Source organism: Pleurodeles waltl, chromosome 4_2 (genome assembly GCF_031143425.1).
Source record: "Pleurodeles waltl isolate 20211129_DDA chromosome 4_2, aPleWal1.hap1.20221129, whole genome shotgun sequence".
Classification (NCBI taxonomy): Eukaryota; Metazoa; Chordata; class Amphibia; order Caudata; family Salamandridae; genus Pleurodeles; species Pleurodeles waltl.
Genome location: NC_090443.1, coordinates 745,045,197 through 745,063,721, shown reverse-complemented (window position 1 = coordinate 745,063,721; position 18,525 = coordinate 745,045,197). Strand labels below are relative to the sequence as shown.

At 38.9% G+C, this 18,525-nt stretch overlaps 1 protein-coding gene across 1 annotated transcript in view; it reads left to right on the top strand.

Moving 5' to 3' along the window:
- Window positions 1-18,525, top strand: part of PRPF38B (pre-mRNA processing factor 38B) — a 66,842-nt gene that overhangs the window by 14,605 nt on the left and 33,712 nt on the right. The window contains exons 3-5 of the mRNA XM_069232402.1: window positions 5,062-5,213; window positions 5,301-5,361; window positions 16,207-16,427. Of these exons, the coding sequence (XP_069088503.1) occupies window positions 5,062-5,213; window positions 5,301-5,361; window positions 16,207-16,427 (434 nt within the window). The remainder of the gene's footprint in view (window positions 1-5,061; window positions 5,214-5,300; window positions 5,362-16,206; window positions 16,428-18,525) is intronic.

The following is an 18,525-nucleotide window of genomic DNA, read 5'->3' as shown; positions in this document are numbered from 1 at the left end:
AGCTCTTGTCTTAGAAAGCCATCTAGTGGTGATTTATGTGTTATGCACATGAGATATTGAGTTATCATTACTGAAAACAATGCCATGAAAAGTCCTAACTAACCATTTGAACAAATCTGACACGTTAGGAGTGCAGTGTCACAAATGGAAAGGTTAAATACAGCACTTTTGTTCTCTGTGGTAATGTAGTGGCTGAGGTCACACATTCCCTTTTCTTCATTGCTGACCTGTGCCTCCTGTTAGAGAACGTTAGACCTGAGTATGGTCACTGATGTTAAGTTCTAGGTAAAGCAATTCCGGTCAGTCCACTGTGATCATCGCAGGCAGAGTCTGCCGAATTGAAGAAAAAGGAACACCTATGGGTGGAAATTGTGATATTCAATGTAAGAATAGTTGAAAATATCAGATCATATTCAAGCTACTGATGACAACTCACATTTATTTTTTAAATACTGTTCATTACATGCAGTGCAGACCATTTTCAGTTCTTTTTAATATGCAGCAGTGTCCACCCCCTACCAGCTTCAGGGATGTGGAATTCCTATCGCCGGAGACATCTTGTTTGGGGTCAAGGGCAACAAGTTTTTATGTTTACTTTGTCCTTGGGACAAGTAGGCCCAACCCTCTGCAGCACAAACCCTTTGGCTGCTTGTTTACAGAAAGTGGAACTCTCTGCAGTTGAGGTAATGTGTTTCCAAAAGATAATGCTGTTCAAACTTGTATTTATGGTTCATTATTTGAAAGCCTTCATTATTAGGGTGAGTGCTGTAAATAAATGTTTTAAGGTCACACTTCACTACTGACGTTGGTTCCAGTGCAAAAAAAAACGTGTATACACGTTTGAAAAGTTTAGGCTATGAGGCTAAGTATACTGCTCCCAGAATGCTCTCTGATTAGATGCAAATGAAGTGTCATTTAGTAAAATGTGTTGATGCATGCTAGTATTTCCCAAAAATATTTCTAATGGAAAATCAGTGTAACCATTTTCAAAACGAATATGGGAAGCATGAAAATAAACAAACACTGACAAAGCCAACTGGTCTGACATATTTTTTATAAGTCTTTTAGTTTCATCAATGAGTGTCTTGTTTTGACATGGCTTTTGTAACACTTTATTGTTGTGGTAGCTACCAGGCCCTCAACATTGTAACAAACACGGGCACAACCCCCTCCCCCCCCCAAAAAAAGTTTTTGAACTCTAAAAGCACACGTTGCCACCAGTGGCATAACAAAGGCCCTGCCGCCGCCCTCCAGGGGGCCCCTTCAGCACAGCACCTGCCCCGAGTGAGTCTGGAGAGGGGGCTCCTCTATGTTCTTTGCAAAGGGGCACCCTCCAGTTTCTTTACGTCACTGATTGCCACTGTAGTTCCTGACACTGAACAAAACTACTTTGTGTGCCAATATGCTCCTTGTGGAAGAGCAGAATGCGATCACTCACAGTAAAGCCAGCCGAAAGAGAGAGAAATAGAAGTTTGGTAAAAACAAAATGTCTTTGTTAACACCAGACCTAATTAGGGACCAAGACCCACATGTAGGTAGCTTTTTGCATGTCGCAAACAGCGACTTTCGCTGTTTGCGACGTGCAAAAAGCACATTGCGATGCACAAACCCAGTTTTGCGAATCAGTAACTTGGTTACCGAATCGCAAAACGGGTTTGCGACTCGCAAATAAGGAAGGGGTGTTCCCTTCCTAATTGCGACTCGCAGTGCAATGTAGGATTGTTTTGTGACCGCGGGCGCAAACCAATCGCAGTTTGCACCCATTTCAAATGGGTGCTAACACTTTCGCAAAAGGGAAGGGGTCCCCATGGGACCCCTTCCCCATTGTGAATGTCACTGTAAAAAAAATTTAAGAGCAGGCAGTGGTCCTGCGGACCACTGCCTGCTCTGAAAAAATGAAACGAAAACGTTTCATTTTTCGTTTTTGTAATGCATCTCGTTTTCCTTTAAGGAAGCAGTCACAGACATGGTGGTCTGCTGTCTCCAGCAGGCCACCATCCCTGTGAGGGCCGCTATTCGCAAGGGGGTCGCAAATTGCGACCCACCTCATGATTATTCACTAGGTGGGCATTTGCGACGCCCTTGCGAATCACAGATGGTGTCAGGGACACCATCCTACATTCGGATTTGCGACTCGCAAATTGCGAGTCGCTCTGACTCGCAAATTGCGGGTCGCAAATCTGAACCTACCTACATGTGGCCCCAAATTCTTAAAGAAAGTCACAAAAGTGCACCCATGGTATATGTCGTACCCCTTTAAAATATTTGTGAACTGTATTTTAGCATGGGTAAATACGCATGTGTAGATTTGCTCATGTGAAAATCTATTGAGCATTTGCAAGTTCATTTTCCCTCTGGCCACTTTCTTCCCAACCCTGGAAGAAGTTCTAATTCTGCCATTGTCAGGAGTAAATGTCCAACCTTTCTTATTATGGGAAACTATTAGAGAAAAGCTGGTGAAAATCTTTAAAACATTCAGGTTAGTAGGTTTGCAGACTCAAAGGCATTCCACCCCTGGAACTATTGCTTACTGCTTCCTCCAGGCCCAGTATGCAGATCTGCAGAAAGGTGGCAAAATAAGGAAATTGCTACAGTAGGGATTGAAACTGCAAGTATTCAAGCCCTACTATGGTAGTAGCCCTGACATAATCAGAGAGGCTATTATCAGAGCTCTTACATAATGAGATTGCTGCCATAATTTGTCGCCACACTACATGGCACCAAAGGGACAAGTAGATCTTTTTACAGGACAAGTAGATTTGAGAAGCAACCTGTCCCCTGGACAAGTAGATATTTTAATAAATTCCACACCCCTGCAGCTTACATGAGGGTCTAAGTACATTGATCAAATAATTTTTGAGGTCCAAGCTACAAATCAGTTAAATGTACTTGCAAATGATTCTAAATTAAGTTACAGTTAAATTAGCCCACAATCCTCATATTTGATTAAGCTGAGGCAGATTAAGCCCAATATGATGCCAGCTGTGGACAGAGTATAGTGGATTTTGTTAAATTCTATGCTGATTTTTAGGGGCTAGCTTGCGCATGTGTATTGCTTGCAAGACGCTGTAGTAGTTAGAAAAGGTCTCGGAGCCCCGTCCATGTCACAACAGTGTCTTCTATTGGTTCATGGGCTTGCCCTTTAAAATCTGCTTGCTTTCATTAGTGGAAGGCATGCATACAGCATGCCTTTTCCGGTGGTTAGCCCTCCTTGAGCGCAGCGACCAAGTACTGAAAACATACGAGGCTTGCTGTTTTCTGTGCAGTTTGTGGACTACTTTTTCTCTTTTTTTTTGTGCAGCGCGGTGTACCTACTAGTGGTTGCTCAGATTTAGCTCCATCCTGCCACAAAGGGCTCACAATTGTCAGAATTACTACTAAATATAAGGGCCATGGATTATTCCCAGTGATAGGTAGCATCCTGCCACAGATTACCCCAAGATTGCAAAAATTCCCATCAATGTATGAAATGCATTTTTCCGTTATTGGGCCCCATTATGGCAGCAGATGGCAACAAAATGGCAAGAACTAGCGCCAGTAATTTAAAAAAAAAGGCCAGCTTTTTGTACAGGTTGGTCACCATGCTGTTATGGATTACCAAAATGCCATCACACTGCATGTCCACATACCTAAACATCTCCACTTTCACATGAATACACTGTTATCCATACTCATTCACATAAAACAAGTTGCATGCTCACTCTGGTTTGAACTTTCATTTAACAACTTGGTCCATGGCCCATCTCTGCTACTTAACTCCAAGGCAGCAGCAATGATTCCATTCCAGCTCTGCTTGCTCATGTTGTGGTGTCCTGTGCTCGACAGCAGCTAGGAGTGGGGTTGGTGCGGCTCAAGTGGATTCCTTGCCTCATGGTGCAATTCCTTGGGAGACCATAGCAGTCTGTTCCAAGGCATTTAAAAGGGCTAACAACTTAACGGAGCAGGTCAGGGAGGCACAACAAGAGGCCCTGGGATTGAAGGATTGGGGCTTAATGCTGCAGGGAAACACTGATGATCCACACGACACATGTAGCTGGCCCAGAAGAGAATACAGCTGCAGCTTCTCTTGATTCCTAACATTTTTCACTTCATTGCAGGCTAGGGTGTAGTCAGCAAAGCACCTAACCCCATCCAAGCTTGTGGCAAGATTGGTAAAGGTGGGGGAACACCAACCCCCTTTAAAACATTTTTTTTTTTAAATCCCACATTTTAAAAATATTTTCACACATTACTTGACACACACCAAAGAAGAGGAGGACAAGGTTGTCTTCAATGAGTGTACCCTTCTTATAGACTACCTCTTACTGTGGACTTTGTTCTTAAACTTGGAGAAAGCCACATATGTATGAAGTTATTGGACGATTGTGGAACATTTTAGAAGTTGCCATTTGCTGCTTTCTTTGTGTTAATATGTTTTACTTATGCGATGTGGTTCTCTTTATCTTTGATTTGTGTTAGTACTGTGATATGTAAATATATGGTAATGTCAATTTTGTATTTCATTTTCTATGCCAATTTTCATGTCGATTTACATGTTCTTCCCATGTGACAATACATAGAATACAAATGTAATGGGGTTGTTCATAATAAATCATAGTTGGTGATAAATAGTCCTACATACTGGTGACTAATTTAAGTCCTCAATGTGTTACAGTTCTGTTCGACAATCTGTTCCCACATCATACTATTTTCTTTGTATAGTTATTTGGTGCCCAGGTATTGTGAGGTTATGTGTGCAAATCCTGGCATGTCAATAACAACTTTCTTATGAGGCATCTTAATTCGAGTACCACAGAAGACTTGTATCAGCTTTTGAAGAGTCAAAGAAGTGTAAATGGTATGATGCAGCAAGCTTGGTACAAGAATGTGTTTTTATAAACCCCTGTTTAGCGTATTAGAGTAGAGTGGCAATTCCCATTTGATGATCTTTTTGTCAGTCAGAACAGTTTCTTGCTCTTTGCATACATATTCCATTCTTGCGCATAGGTGGTGCCTGTTTGGCATTTAAGCATAAATAAACATTAATTTAAGAATTTTCACATAATTTTTCTTTTGTTTTAGGTGCGTGGTGTCGGAACTGGCGGGATTGTTTCAACAGCTTTTTGCCTGTTATACAAGCTTTTCACTCTAAAACTCACACGCAAGCAAGTGATGGGCCTTATCACACATACTGATTCTCCCTATATTAGAGCTCTGGGATTTATGTATATACGGTAAGTGGCGATTAATTTATTTTTTTATATTGGTAGTCTCAAAGGAGGTTTCTTAAACTTAAATGATGTTTCCTTTTTGCCTCCTAGGTATACACAGCCACCTACAGATTTATGGGACTGGTATGTAGACTTCCTTGATGATGAAGAGGTATGTCCAAGAGGGTAATATTTCTTCCTTTTTAATTTTTCTTCTTTTTTTTTCTTTCTTCTGTCAAGCAAATATTTTGCGTTGAGCTGAAGTGTTCGCAGTTCCATACAGTTTTAGACTATTTAACTTTTTTTGTCATTGCATGTATGCAACCATTTTGAAATTACAAACATTAAAAATTGGAAAATTGGAAATCCAGTAAGAGGTATTGGCATTAAGGGTTATTGGTGTTCTTGTGCCACACTTTGTCACATTAATTTTAAGGTGTGTACTGCCGAAAAGCATAATAAATGAACATACTAGTGCATTCAGTTGACACTTTTTCCCTAGATTATCTCAAACAACTAAAATAAAAATATGCTTCAAAGGCTTTTGGTCTTTAGCCTTCCTACAGTTGTTTATTTATTTATACATATAGTTCGCCTTTTTTTTATATTTTGGTGCTGGGGCAAGGAGCACTTCATGATGTCTGATTCACGAATCCTGTGATGTGTTCAAATGAAGATTGCCAATATTTCTGGCTTATGAATAAAACTGCCATTTGTGTTAATTGGTTTAGAAAGTCAAGTCATCGTACATGCAGTCCTTTGCACTCCTGCATCCATTTATCAATCCACTGACTCATTCTTGCACAACCGCAAAAAAAGCACACAAAAACGCAGCAATATTTACAAGGTAAAGTAAATGAATACAATTAGAGAAAAGAAAGTATGCTGCCATCTAAACTCGGCGGGCATGTGCTTGCAATGACAAAAACAAACAGTCTTATCACCCCCACCCCCCCAAAAAGGTCCAGCATGGCCGCCACGTTTATCCATCTTGGAATGGAAAAACAATCCTACACTAAGGACAATAGAATTTCCATAATGGTTTCCTGGTTTTGCTAAATTGGCCTTGTGGGATGTGGCGCACTGCAAATAAATGACCCGTAAGCAAGTGACCAGTTAGCTCTAAAGCAAAAAAAGGAGTAGCAAAGAAATAAAAGCAGAACTATAAATGGAGAAAATTGGAAAAGACAGGAGTGGCAAACCGGCCCTGATGCTGAAGCACACTCCTTTTCAGATTGATGTACATGTGACAAAAAATGCCATTATGGGTAGGGAAAGAAAGACAATGACTTATGTGGACTGAACCATTACCCAAGTACGCTTTGGCTTGCTGCAGAACATTGCCATGAACGGATGTAGGTTGGATCTGACACCTAGACCTATGGCAGAACTGGGCTGACCTATATTGATGGATGTATTTAATTATGTTTTACTACAAGCTCATGGAAGACAGCTAAGAAAAGATTCCACCAAGAATTATTACTGTAAAAATCACCCCCCTAGGGTTTGTCACATGAGATACCAATACCAAAAAAGTAAGCTGTGACATTTTATGTAACAATCTCTCCGTAGGCCCTTACCAGAGTAATGGCAATCTATCATTAAATGTCTATTGACTTCAACATCATTTTCTGCCCAATCCATAGCCAGTCATATTGCATTTACTGTATCTTTTCACTGTAAACAATCCGGTCTATATCCTTTAATATTGGCTTGTCCCCATAACCAGCATCGCTCTACAGTGTTGGTCATAAGCCTTGACATGAGGCTACCATCGGGTATAATAAGTACGTACAAAATACAGTTGTCAAAAGCAATATGCAATCCCTACTAATAAAGTCTAATAATTAATACCACAGTAAAAATCCTCTATCTTTCTGTTTGTTCAGATGAGTCACCAAAACACTTGACTACTGCGGTAATCTACAAGATTACATGTAACAAAATACCTGACTTCGAGATTTAGCACAGTGTAATAACAATCCATGGTTAAAAACCTACTGCCTTTAACACATGCCTACGTGCTTTGTAATAATGTTTCATTGCAAATAGATAACACCTAAGGAATCTCTCCTAACTCTTCTCGTGAACTGATAAGCCATTTAGCGGTTGCTTGGCCCTATAGGGAACACACTGCCTATTAAAGTGCGCATTAGCTGGCAACCATCCATGTATATTTATAAAATTACACATTTATACAAAATTGCAGTTTACAAAACAGTATACGACCCCTCAACAAGGCTAACACCATAAATATAGTTTCATAATAAACAGGCCATACCTATGCTATCTGGCATAACCTTTCCCTGCACACCAGTCAAGACTATAATACCAACTCGGTCTTACTGCACTGAGTGTAAGCTTTCACACAAGGCAACCATCAGGCATACAGTCATAAAATTGCAGCTGTTGGCAAAGCAAAATACTAGCTCTCCTCACTGGGGTTTAACAATGACTCTCACTATGCACATTTTTTATACTCAAACCCTTGCCTACTATGGTAATTGTGAAATTCCATGTTACAGTAGCAGTCCATCCTTAAAACCCCATTGTCAGTAACACATGGTTTAAACTAAATATATGAAATCTAACAAAACGCCTGCCAATGAAGCCTTTACCCGTTACCATTGGCTTTATACTTTCTACAGCTGCATCCTATTCAGGTGCATATAAACAAGTAACCACCATGAATACAATTATAAAACTGTGAATCTGTAGAAAATACAGCTTACAATCCATACAGTCCCTCTCAAGGGGGACTAACGAGAATCATCACAGTAAAAAAAAAAAAAAAAACGGGTTTGTAAGAGTGGGTGACCAATGCCCAGACATTTGCCCAGTACAGTCATGTGTACGATTACATGTATCAAAGTACCTGTCTTTTGACTGTAGTAAATTGCGATAACCAACAGTAAAAGCTTTACTACCTTTAGGAAATTCTTTTCACAATTAATAAAGTAGACCCACTGCCTTTGTCATAACATTTTATAATAAGCAAACCAGAGCTATAGCATCAGACCTAGCGTCTCCCACTGCACAAATATGTCTATAGTTTGTCATCAACACGGGCCTATAATTTTGATCATTAGATTTTCTGTCCAATACAGTCAGAAAATTAGAAAAGTATACAAAATTGCATTGGACGAAGTAAAATACTGCCAACTCAGTGGGACTGACCAGGGTTCTGACAAACCAAACCTTCTATAGTCTGTCATACATGGTAACCAACACTAAAACCATTCCCTACTACGCTAACCCGTGAGATTCCGTGCAAGCAACTACCTATCTGTATGCTTTAATTCAGAGTAATAATCCACACTTAAATGTCTATTGACTTTTAACAGACGCTTTTCACAATAAATACTTCAGTCCTAGTTCCTTTATTGTAACGTTTCTTAATAAACATATTAGGCCTTATGGCCATGATCATTGGCTCGCAATCATAAAAAAAAAACTAAATTCTCCTGTATAGAGTATAAATGTTGTCACACGCCTTAAAGTGCAATACAAACATCCTTTTTAATGGAAACGCACAAATTTATCCCAGTCAAAATCTTGTACTCAGGAAAGCAACTTTTGGGTGATGTCTCAGCCCCTCTATCAGTAGTCCTCTGAAATCTCTCTTTGGTTGATGACATATGCTCAGGCAACATTTTCACTTTCAAGCCAGGGCTAAAATTCATATAAATTAGTGTAGCCATGGGCGTTCCTTAATATTCTCATAAGCACAGAGCTGCACTTTGAAGTCTTGAGTTAATGATGGCAGGTGAGAGTGCTGGGATCTCAAAAATGCCCCATTACTGCCCTCCTCCCATCTGTGCTGCAGTCAGAGAAACACACTGCAATCTAGTTGTCTAAGACACTTTAACAGCATTTGAATGTCAAGTGTCTGCTTCTGAAAGTTCAGGCTCGAGCAGCCATATTGCTGCTGGATCGGACAGCTGGATAAATAAGCAAAATCATAGCTGCACAGAGGGGAATCCCTTTTTTCCCCTGTGGACGCTCACAACGCCAGACTAATCAAAACATTTTCTCTTGACTACCATCATGTAGGTGAAGCCTAAGACCCTCTCTGTAGTACTGAAAGCTCTGTTTGAAGCTTTCGCCAAATATAACAAGCATTTGCAATGCAACCGGTCTGGCATTTGCTTGAGTTGGAGCTATTCGCGTTTTAAACTCCAAACCAGACTTTTCTTGCCACGTAAACTGAAAAGTAAAACGCTTTCAGATAAGCGAGCCCACAGCCACCATGAAGTGTGATGGAGACACAATAGGAAACAGAATTTTGCTCTCTGTGAAACGTATCGGCAAAAGTGCAATTGTCCATGTAACTGGCAAAAGTGCAATTGTCCATGTAACTGGCAAAAGTCTGTAAACTAAACATTTGGAAAACTTAAATTTTCATAATCAGTAAAGGGTTTTAAAAAATTCCTTTTGCCTCCCATTTTGTTTTCTTCACCTCTAGTATCACCCACACAGCAGGACCAATTGATAATGCTGATGACATTGACAAGTTGTTCTCTTAAAAATGTTCGCTAATTAGTGAAATTACTCATCGTTTTTTAAATAATCCTTATTTGAATTACTAGGCATCCAAAAAGGTAGCAACAATGAAACCGAATCTGTATGCATCCTCTCAACTTGAGGTTCCTTTACCAGTATTTGACAGTGTTGCACATCACGCAGCAATGCGTTAGTCTGGACTTTGGGCCCATCTCGCCCACCCCAGCCCATTCTTACTTTTTACATTCAAGCACCATTGTCGTTTTGTTACTAATGGTGACTTGGGACATCAGTCTAAAGTATTAAAGAAATTAGAAGACTGACTTTTATAAAGGCATTTCCAATGTTCACGTATTATACTTGCATTATCATGTATGTCAGTATCATCATAGAATTTCCTATTACCTTATAATTTCTCAGGTTATTAATTCTTACTCCAGATTATTTTTGACATGTTTTTCATTTTAATGGGGCAACTTTGTGGCTTTTTCGTGCCTTAAACTTTCTTCAGTTATCTGCTCAACATGCTGCCATACAGTGCTAAAATTCCATACATGAAAAATAACATACATATTGGGCATTGTAAGGAAACATCCCTTTGAAGCTAGAGATCACTAACACTTCTCTTGAGAGTGAAGCCAAAATAAGTCAGACCAAACATAGACCTTTTGAGGCCATTTGAAAAGGAATAATGTCAAGGTAGATGAATCAAATAATTTCAGTTGCAGAGTAGAAAATTAAAAGAAACAAGCTATCAAGGACTTTGACTAGCATGTAGTCTAGCCAGTTAGAGCAGCAGTAGTGACCATTTAGTAGTATTCCTGGGGACAACATGGATTTGCACACCCACAAGCATTTTCTAAGGCAAAAGAATTGTCATTTAAGCAAATAGTTGCCATAAGTTATTGAGAAGATGACAATAGACAGGCATCCTGTTTTAGCTCTGATACTGGAAAAAGATTTTTAAATAGTCCGGGGCGAAATGTGAATTCATCAAGGATGCACAATGTGGTTTTCACGTTGTTTTTTCAAGTTTCTTCCTCGTGTCAAATGGCTGCCAAGACTCATTTTGTGCAAAAATAGAGTGCCAAATTTAGTTTTCAATTTGCATTATTAAATGTAATTTCGCATAACTTGCCTGAAAAATTACTTCTAATTACGCAAATGCAAATTACCCAATCTTTCCCAGCTTAGAAAAGCCAAGTCACTTAAAATTGAAAGATGTCCTGTTGTCCTCAGTTGATGAGGTGCTGCCGTCCCTGGAAAAGGTTGGGATGGACCAATAAAAGAGACAACAGTGTTAGCCAAGTATTGCCACTTAGTCCCTGGGTTGGGCTGGGGATTTTTAGTTTGAGGCTCTGAGCTGTTCTTTTCCAGGGTGCACAGCTATTTGTAAAGTTGATGCACACTGGGCGTGTGGATTGTGTAATTAAGCAAAATATTATGTGCAAACAGTAGTATTCCATTGTTACTAAAACATGGTTAACTAGTGGTATTTTGGACCTTGGATTTGTGTTCATTTTGATAAAGAAAATATCTCAGAGCTGGTTCTGGCAGGTATTTGTCTGGCCTGCTGGGCAGTAGGTGCAATCCTGGCACGGCCAACTCTGCCTTTCTTTCTTTAGATTCATCTTGGTTTAAGTTGGGTAATAGTAACACCTGCTAGTTACACTGTCAGTGTCATAAAGATGGTGATAAGCACTAGGTAAAGATGTTAACTAAAACTGTTCTAAGTTGTAGGATTCTACTCTAGGGGTTAGCTCCACAGTGATTACACATGGGAGGAAGGCATTCTTTAAAAATAATTCTCAATGGAAAGTAGAGTATGTTAGACTCCTCTTATTTATTTGTATTTGCTCATGAAATAAATACTTTGACCATTCACACAGTGTTAGACCAGTACATTAGACCTTATAGACTGATAGAGGTGATTGATGAACAATGAGACAATACAAACCGAAGTTGAGAAGCTGGGCAGATGAGAAGAATGAGGAAAAGTAGAAGGGCAAAACTTAGGCAGTGGTTCAGCTGTATGGGTCAGCAAGACGTGGTCTTATGGAAGAGGATGTAGAGGTATACAGTGATAAGGACATTAGGTATAAGAGGCCAGGTATAGGACAAAGTCATATTTATTCCTAGGGTATCTTTTTCACAATACGTTTTCTGATATATTGGTTAAGAGTCAAGGTACAGATGATCCTGTCTGTTGGAGTTCCTGTATTGAATTCTGTTCCTTCCATAGTAATTAATGTTTCTCATTTAGCCTTACTAGGCCACCATATTCCTCACAGCTTGAGGCAGAAAATAAAGGGACAAATCTAGTTGTTAAAGGTCTTCAGTACGTTAGGTGTTTTGCGACACCTTTAGGTTGTTCTCCCATATACAAAGTGCTGATTTAAAATGTTCTTTTCTTGTTGGTGCTGGCATATTATCACATCAAGTTTGAGCAAAAAAAAACTATAGCAGATCTCAGTAGCTGTTATGTTCTGATCAAAGGTACTCTTTTACTCCTGATAACTAAGGAAAAATGAACTCAATGGCCACAATCCCTGTGTAAGACCCAGGGATCTGGCAGTCCTCTTCTGAAGATGTCTGACAAATAAGAGTTTTGTGGGAATTAAAACTAATTTAATCTTAAATTTTCTCAATGCTTCTTTGTAGCAGACCATTACATTTTCAAAGCTTCAACCCAAACTGCCTGTGCACATTTGTCTTGGGAAGTAACTTTAGTGCACGCTTTTCATGGTATTTATTTAGCATTTGAGTTAATCTAGTGAGCTATTAAAATATAAAACACTGACAGCGCTAAACAGTGAGTTAACTAAAGGAATCAATACCCTTGCAAGCACTCTGTAATTCTTCTTTACAGAAGGAATACTTTCAGGAATCACTTGTAAAAGCAATAGTACTGGCCCTACTTAAAACTCAACCTTTGGTTGTTGTTCGAGCACAAATTATTGTGTTGGATTTCCAATCTGCAGTGTATAAAGAAAGTAGCAGAAGTTGAAGTATGCCCGCAGCTGCAATCATTCATTGAAAACGTGCTGTTGCTGGCATTTACCCAATTTCGTTTCCAGTCAGTTTTGATTTATGTACTTTTTTTTTTTTTCTCTTTATCTCAAGCTGATTTTTCTGATATTTCTTCGCATTGTAAACTAAACAGATGTGACAGATCTGCCTTTTAATTTGCAGTAACCTCTGAAAGACTATCCAACTTTGTCTCAAAAGTTGTAGAATCGGGGAATTCTTTCCTCCCCAAGTCACCAAAATTGTGAAGACTGCAAAAAGTCTGCTCAACCTGCGCTGGATTAACCGGCCACTTCTCCAGAGGAGCTGATACATTCTTTTCTTCAGACCCTTTCTCTGGCAATGGAACAGCTCCTAAAGCAAACCTGCAAGACCATCAACAAAACATAAGGATGGCGGGGGTCCCAGCAAGCATGAACTGTTGATGCGTCCTGTAACTTAGCACTTCCTGCTGAGTGAAAGCAGAACATAAGACATTGGTCATAGCCATTAGTTGATGTCTTTTTTTTTCTGAAACGTGTTTTCTGTTCAGTGTGTGGACAAAGGGAACAGGCATACTGAGCGTATCCCTTCTGCATTAGACTTTGTGTTCCTGTCATCCTCTTCGAGAAGTTTCTCTTGCAGTTTGAAATGTATACTATGATGGCAACCACATTTCCCCCTATATACTATGATGGCAAGCACATTTCCCCTGTGTGTAAACAAACTCATGTCCATTGTCTTATTTTAAAACAAATTTTAGACTTAAGATATTATCCTCCAGTACATGACTTGCTGTTTTGACAAAGATGTGCACTTAAATGAATGGACCTTTGCACATTTGTGACACAGATGTTTCCTTTTAAGCCTGATTTATTGAAAGAAAAATCTGAAGGGTTAAGGTTTGTTAGATTTTTGATTTTTAGAGTTTTACTTTGATATTAACATCTTTGAAATTGCTATAAATTTTAATATTCACGTAGGCAAATTCATTCCAGTCCTTTATACCAAACTTTTATTATATGTTATAATTATTTATAGTGCACTAATTTTGTTGGGTTTCTTGGTGCTGAAGGGCCCAGCTGCATCAGACAGTGTGAGATTAATCTTGTTTAGAGAAGAGGTACGTTTTCCTGAACAATGCATTACTTTTCTCAGCTTTCAGTGAAGAAAGCATACTTAAAGTTTAAGAGGACATGTCTACATGATAGAATGAATGCTTTTTTAATAAAGGCTGCCTTTTATGTGGTTTGCTTGCTTTTCCTGAAAGAGATGACCATTTCGTGTTGGGGCATTATGTGGTAGAATGGTCATCACTGCAAACGCAGTAAATTTCAAGAATGTCTGAAGTTAGAAATTAGCAAAGTTGGTGCCAGGTCTTTACTCTTGTCTGAAAAAATCATTGCATGGACAGTGATAGCAGGTTTAATCTTCAGAGGCAACTGGTTCAGCTCTAGGTTAGGCTGTATCCCCTCAAAGCTTATTACGGCCACCTAAGTGGTTAAGTGGTAATAGGGAGCAGCAATGCTGCCTGTGCGGACTAGCCAATTAGTTCTTAGTCCACGTGGTCTATATAGAAACTTCCGGGCCAAAATGGTTTAGTGGCTACTCCTGATGTTCTGTCAGCAAGATGTATGGAGCTGTCCTGAGGGAGTTGGAAGCTGCTTGAAGGGTTGTTTGGTCCAACTAAAAAACTTCACCTGTGGGTCATTGAATGAACTAATTCCTGTAGTTCCACAGGGGATGTGCTGACATTAAAGAACCTGGGTGCATGCACCCCCAATACACCCATAACACTTATTAAGAATGCACTATTGCACTTTTTTGAGTTGGTGGTCCCCTGCGACACCTGAAGGCTCATGTTTGACTTTCTGGTCGTATTGCTTATAAAATATTTAAACCTGCGCTCCCCAGATTGTTTAAGGCTTAGCCCTATTGGCAATTTTTATCCACCACAAGTCTCTTTGGTAATCTCTATTGATTTGCTAAGCTCTGTCTTTTCTAAACTGGTTTATTGCTAGGATGCATTTTATAGATTACTTTTTAGGCGTACTTGACACTTTCGGTAAGGCACCTTATAACTATACTGTTTATTATATTGTCACCTTGTTTTATTTGCCATCTGGCGCATAACCTAATTACTCCACAATACCATCTAAAATGTGCAGTGGTTGGAAAGTTTGTGTGCCTTTAGTCGAGATCACGTCAGGTGGATATCTTGCAGGTGATTATTTTGATTTGAAGTTTCCTTTAGATATTGATGCTACCAAAGTCACATATGCTGACCGACTGAGCGAAACAATGATTTCTATAAGTAATATATGGGCAGACCTCTCAATTCACAATTCGTTCCTGAAAGCTGCAGCTTTGGTCAAAATGTAACTTGATATGTCCACCCTTCTTTTTTCACTCTGTAAAGTAAAAAGTGCCAAGGTGGAATAGTTGATGCCTGTCTTCTAACTAAAGTGTCTTACGTCAAATGAATCTACTCCTGATAACCACTGACCTGAAAAGAGACACTTTGAGTGCGTAATGCCTTTTTATATTAATTTGGCAAATAAGCAGAACTACTTGAAAGTAAATTTATGGCTCCAAGCTCTTAACATATTTGATTGGTAGGAAATTTGCAGATTAGATGCCGAGTGTGATGGGTGACTAACAGGCACTTTATGTAAAAGATGTAAATGCTTGTTTGAATCCGAAAAGGAGATGTAAGTATGGATCAGTGCATGATGTGTGGTTGAATAGTGCCTCTCTTCTTACTTGGGCAAACTCACTTTTTTTCCTTTAGATCTGTTGAGCTTCAAATATTTTTGGAAATTAAACTGAAAGCTTATATGTGTGTGAGTGCAAGCAGCAGAATTCTTTGTTTATGTTTAGATAACAATGAATCTCACTTTCCTTGTGTGCTTGCACTGTAGGTTTTGGACTGACAATAGCTGACTAACATGTCCTGAGCTGCGAGAGGGCATATCCAGAAGGCCTTCATGCGGTAATGACCCTTTTCAGAGACAATGGTCATCGTGGATTATGCATTTCCAATATATGTAACTTATTTATTTTGTACTCAAACCTAAATTAGAAACCTCGCTGCTTCATGGCAGTTGGTTTGCTATTGCTTCCAATTATTTTACTAAGCAGCCTTTTTATACAAAAAAAAATTGTATGAGTACAGGGCAGGACATTAAAAAGTCTATCAATTAAATGTCACTGAAGTCTCTGTGTAGGTAGCTCTAAAACAATTCGAAACTTTTAGATTCAAAATAAAACTGCACCTGTAACACAGACGTCAGTAGACTTGTGGGTTCTGCAAAAATATTCTATCCTGCTCTCTACGTATCTTATATTATGAATACAAATGAACTCTAAATAAAGAATCTCTTGATTAAAAACTACATAATTTAATAAATTTCAGTAATTCTATAACTGGTGAAGTAAAAAGAATGTTGATTTGTAGTAGATGCTGAAGCTGCTCATGTTCTTAATGTTATGGATTTTTGTTTTGCAGGACCTAGATGTGAAGGCTGGTGGAGGCTGTATTATGACTATTGGGGTAATGCTTCGCTCTTTTCTCACAAAACTTGAGTGGTTTTCCACCTTGTTCCCAAGAATCCCTGTACCTGTTCAGAAACAGATTGACCAGCTTATAAAAACTAAACCTAGACAAATCAAGGAGGGCAAAGAAGAAACTGAAGAAATTGAGCGACATACAGAACGAAGACGTTCAAGGTTATATAATTTATATCTTTTCTCATTGTGCGTTTGATAATGTACTCTAATTGCGGGATGTGATTCCCACTCAAAGTCCACATAGGAACACAGGGTAAAATTCCAGACCTATTTCTTTTCATGTATGTACTACTTTGGGTATAAGCAGTAGACCAAAGACCAGAGTTAGGTACAAAACAATAAGTATGTTGTATTCAGTATTGTACACAAGTGTGCTCACTCCCAAACTAATTTTAGACATTGTAAATGTACCCACGTAAACGGTGCTAGATAATCTAATGTGATGCAGTCTTTGTGGGCATTTGATGTGCACTCATCTATTGTTATTACAGTTTATACCTTTTTTTTTATAGTTCACTACCAAATGTGTTATCAATCGTTTGGCCCGTACTGTAGCTTGCTCAACTGTCCATCTACAGTGACTTCAACTCTATGTGAAGAATCTACTTTACATTTCTGCTATAAAAAGGAGATATGGTTTGCACAAGAAAAGAGATTTAGAAATGAGAAAAATCCCTAACCTTAAGTCAACTCTTGTGCCACCCTAAGATTTGAGGTTTACCCAAAGACATGCCACAATTACTTCCTCGAACATTCCAGTGAAACAAGATCCTTCAGTTTTCCTACTTGTGTGTGACCATTACATTCCACTCATTTGGCAGTGTTAAATTTGACAATCTGACAGCCATGTAGGAAAGCTATACACATTATTTAATTACAATTTAAGATGATGTGGGGAAATTCTTCACTTTTCAAGACCATTCAGTAAATTGGGATGTTTGCTATCTATCTTGGAATGTATTTTAATCTATTTCAAATAAATCCAGTCATTAAGTTCTTAATATTTGGTTACTTCAGCACTTTTATTATATTGACAAAACAGCCTTTGTTCCTTGGGTTGTAGTTTCCTAGATTACAACTTTTTGTCTGGAAGAAAGTCATGGTGCATAGCTTTTTGAAGATGTGGCACACTGCCATTGTAAAATTGTGTATACTTAAACAAGAAGGGTGTGAGTCCACTTGCAATCAGTGACTTGCTTTTCTATTTCAAGAAAAGGAACTTGCAACTAAACTTGATTGTCTCCCTAAACAAAAGGTCAATGGTCATATTAGTGACATGCTTTGTCATTGGGTTCTCACCCAGCATACCTAACTTAGCTGGGTGGGCTCTAAGCCTGAGTAACGGTAGACCCCTTTGATTTTAACGAGAGCTATTGTTCTAAAATTACCTGCTGGTATCCTTTCGTGATTTTTTTTGTTTGTTTTTTTTGTTTTTTTTTTGTTTTGGGGGGTGTTGTTTTTTTGGTACGGTTAAAAACAGATCGGGATGTAAATGGAGATGGTGTGGGCTTCTACATCAAGACATGGTCTACATGTTTCAGCTATGTAAATTTAGCTAATTGGGTCAAAGAGCTTTCTTCAGAACTCTATAAAGATTCCTAGCATGTTTATGTCCGAAAACAATACTAGTGACAATACAGATTAAATCATGCCATTGTGTGCATGTTTTACAGTTTTCAATCCTTTTGAAAAGAAATTCCTCATAGGTGAATCTGTAAAAATAAAGAGACACTTAATCACTGATGATAAAAGTATGCTTGTCAATTTTTGTTCAACTCTGCATGCCACCCTTATGGGTGAAGAAATTCGTTCATGCATTGTGTTTGTAGAAAAGAGGGAGCTTTTCAGATTCCCTTGTGTCTTGGTGAGAACAAAAAAACTAGTGTTAAACATGCTTACATGCAATAATTGTTTGATAAGCCATACTTTTTTCTCAGTATTCTATTGCTCCATAAAGTGTTAGTTGGGTGAACCCTGTTGTCCAACTCTGAGGGAGAACGAATTAGGAGATTTGTAGTTATATAGTGGAAAGAAGCTCTGCACCTAACGACTAGAGTGTGTACACCACCATTCCCTTGCTCACTTAATTCATCAAGGTGTCTCGCCTTCCGAGGACTTAAGTGTCCTCTAAGCTCTGCATCTTGTTTGCGCTATGGGAGAAATGCTAATTAAACGTTTTCCGGGTCACCTTACTTGGATTTTGGAGTGCCGTCATTGTTTGACGTTTGTCAGTGTGCATGGACTGGCATGTCTGGAG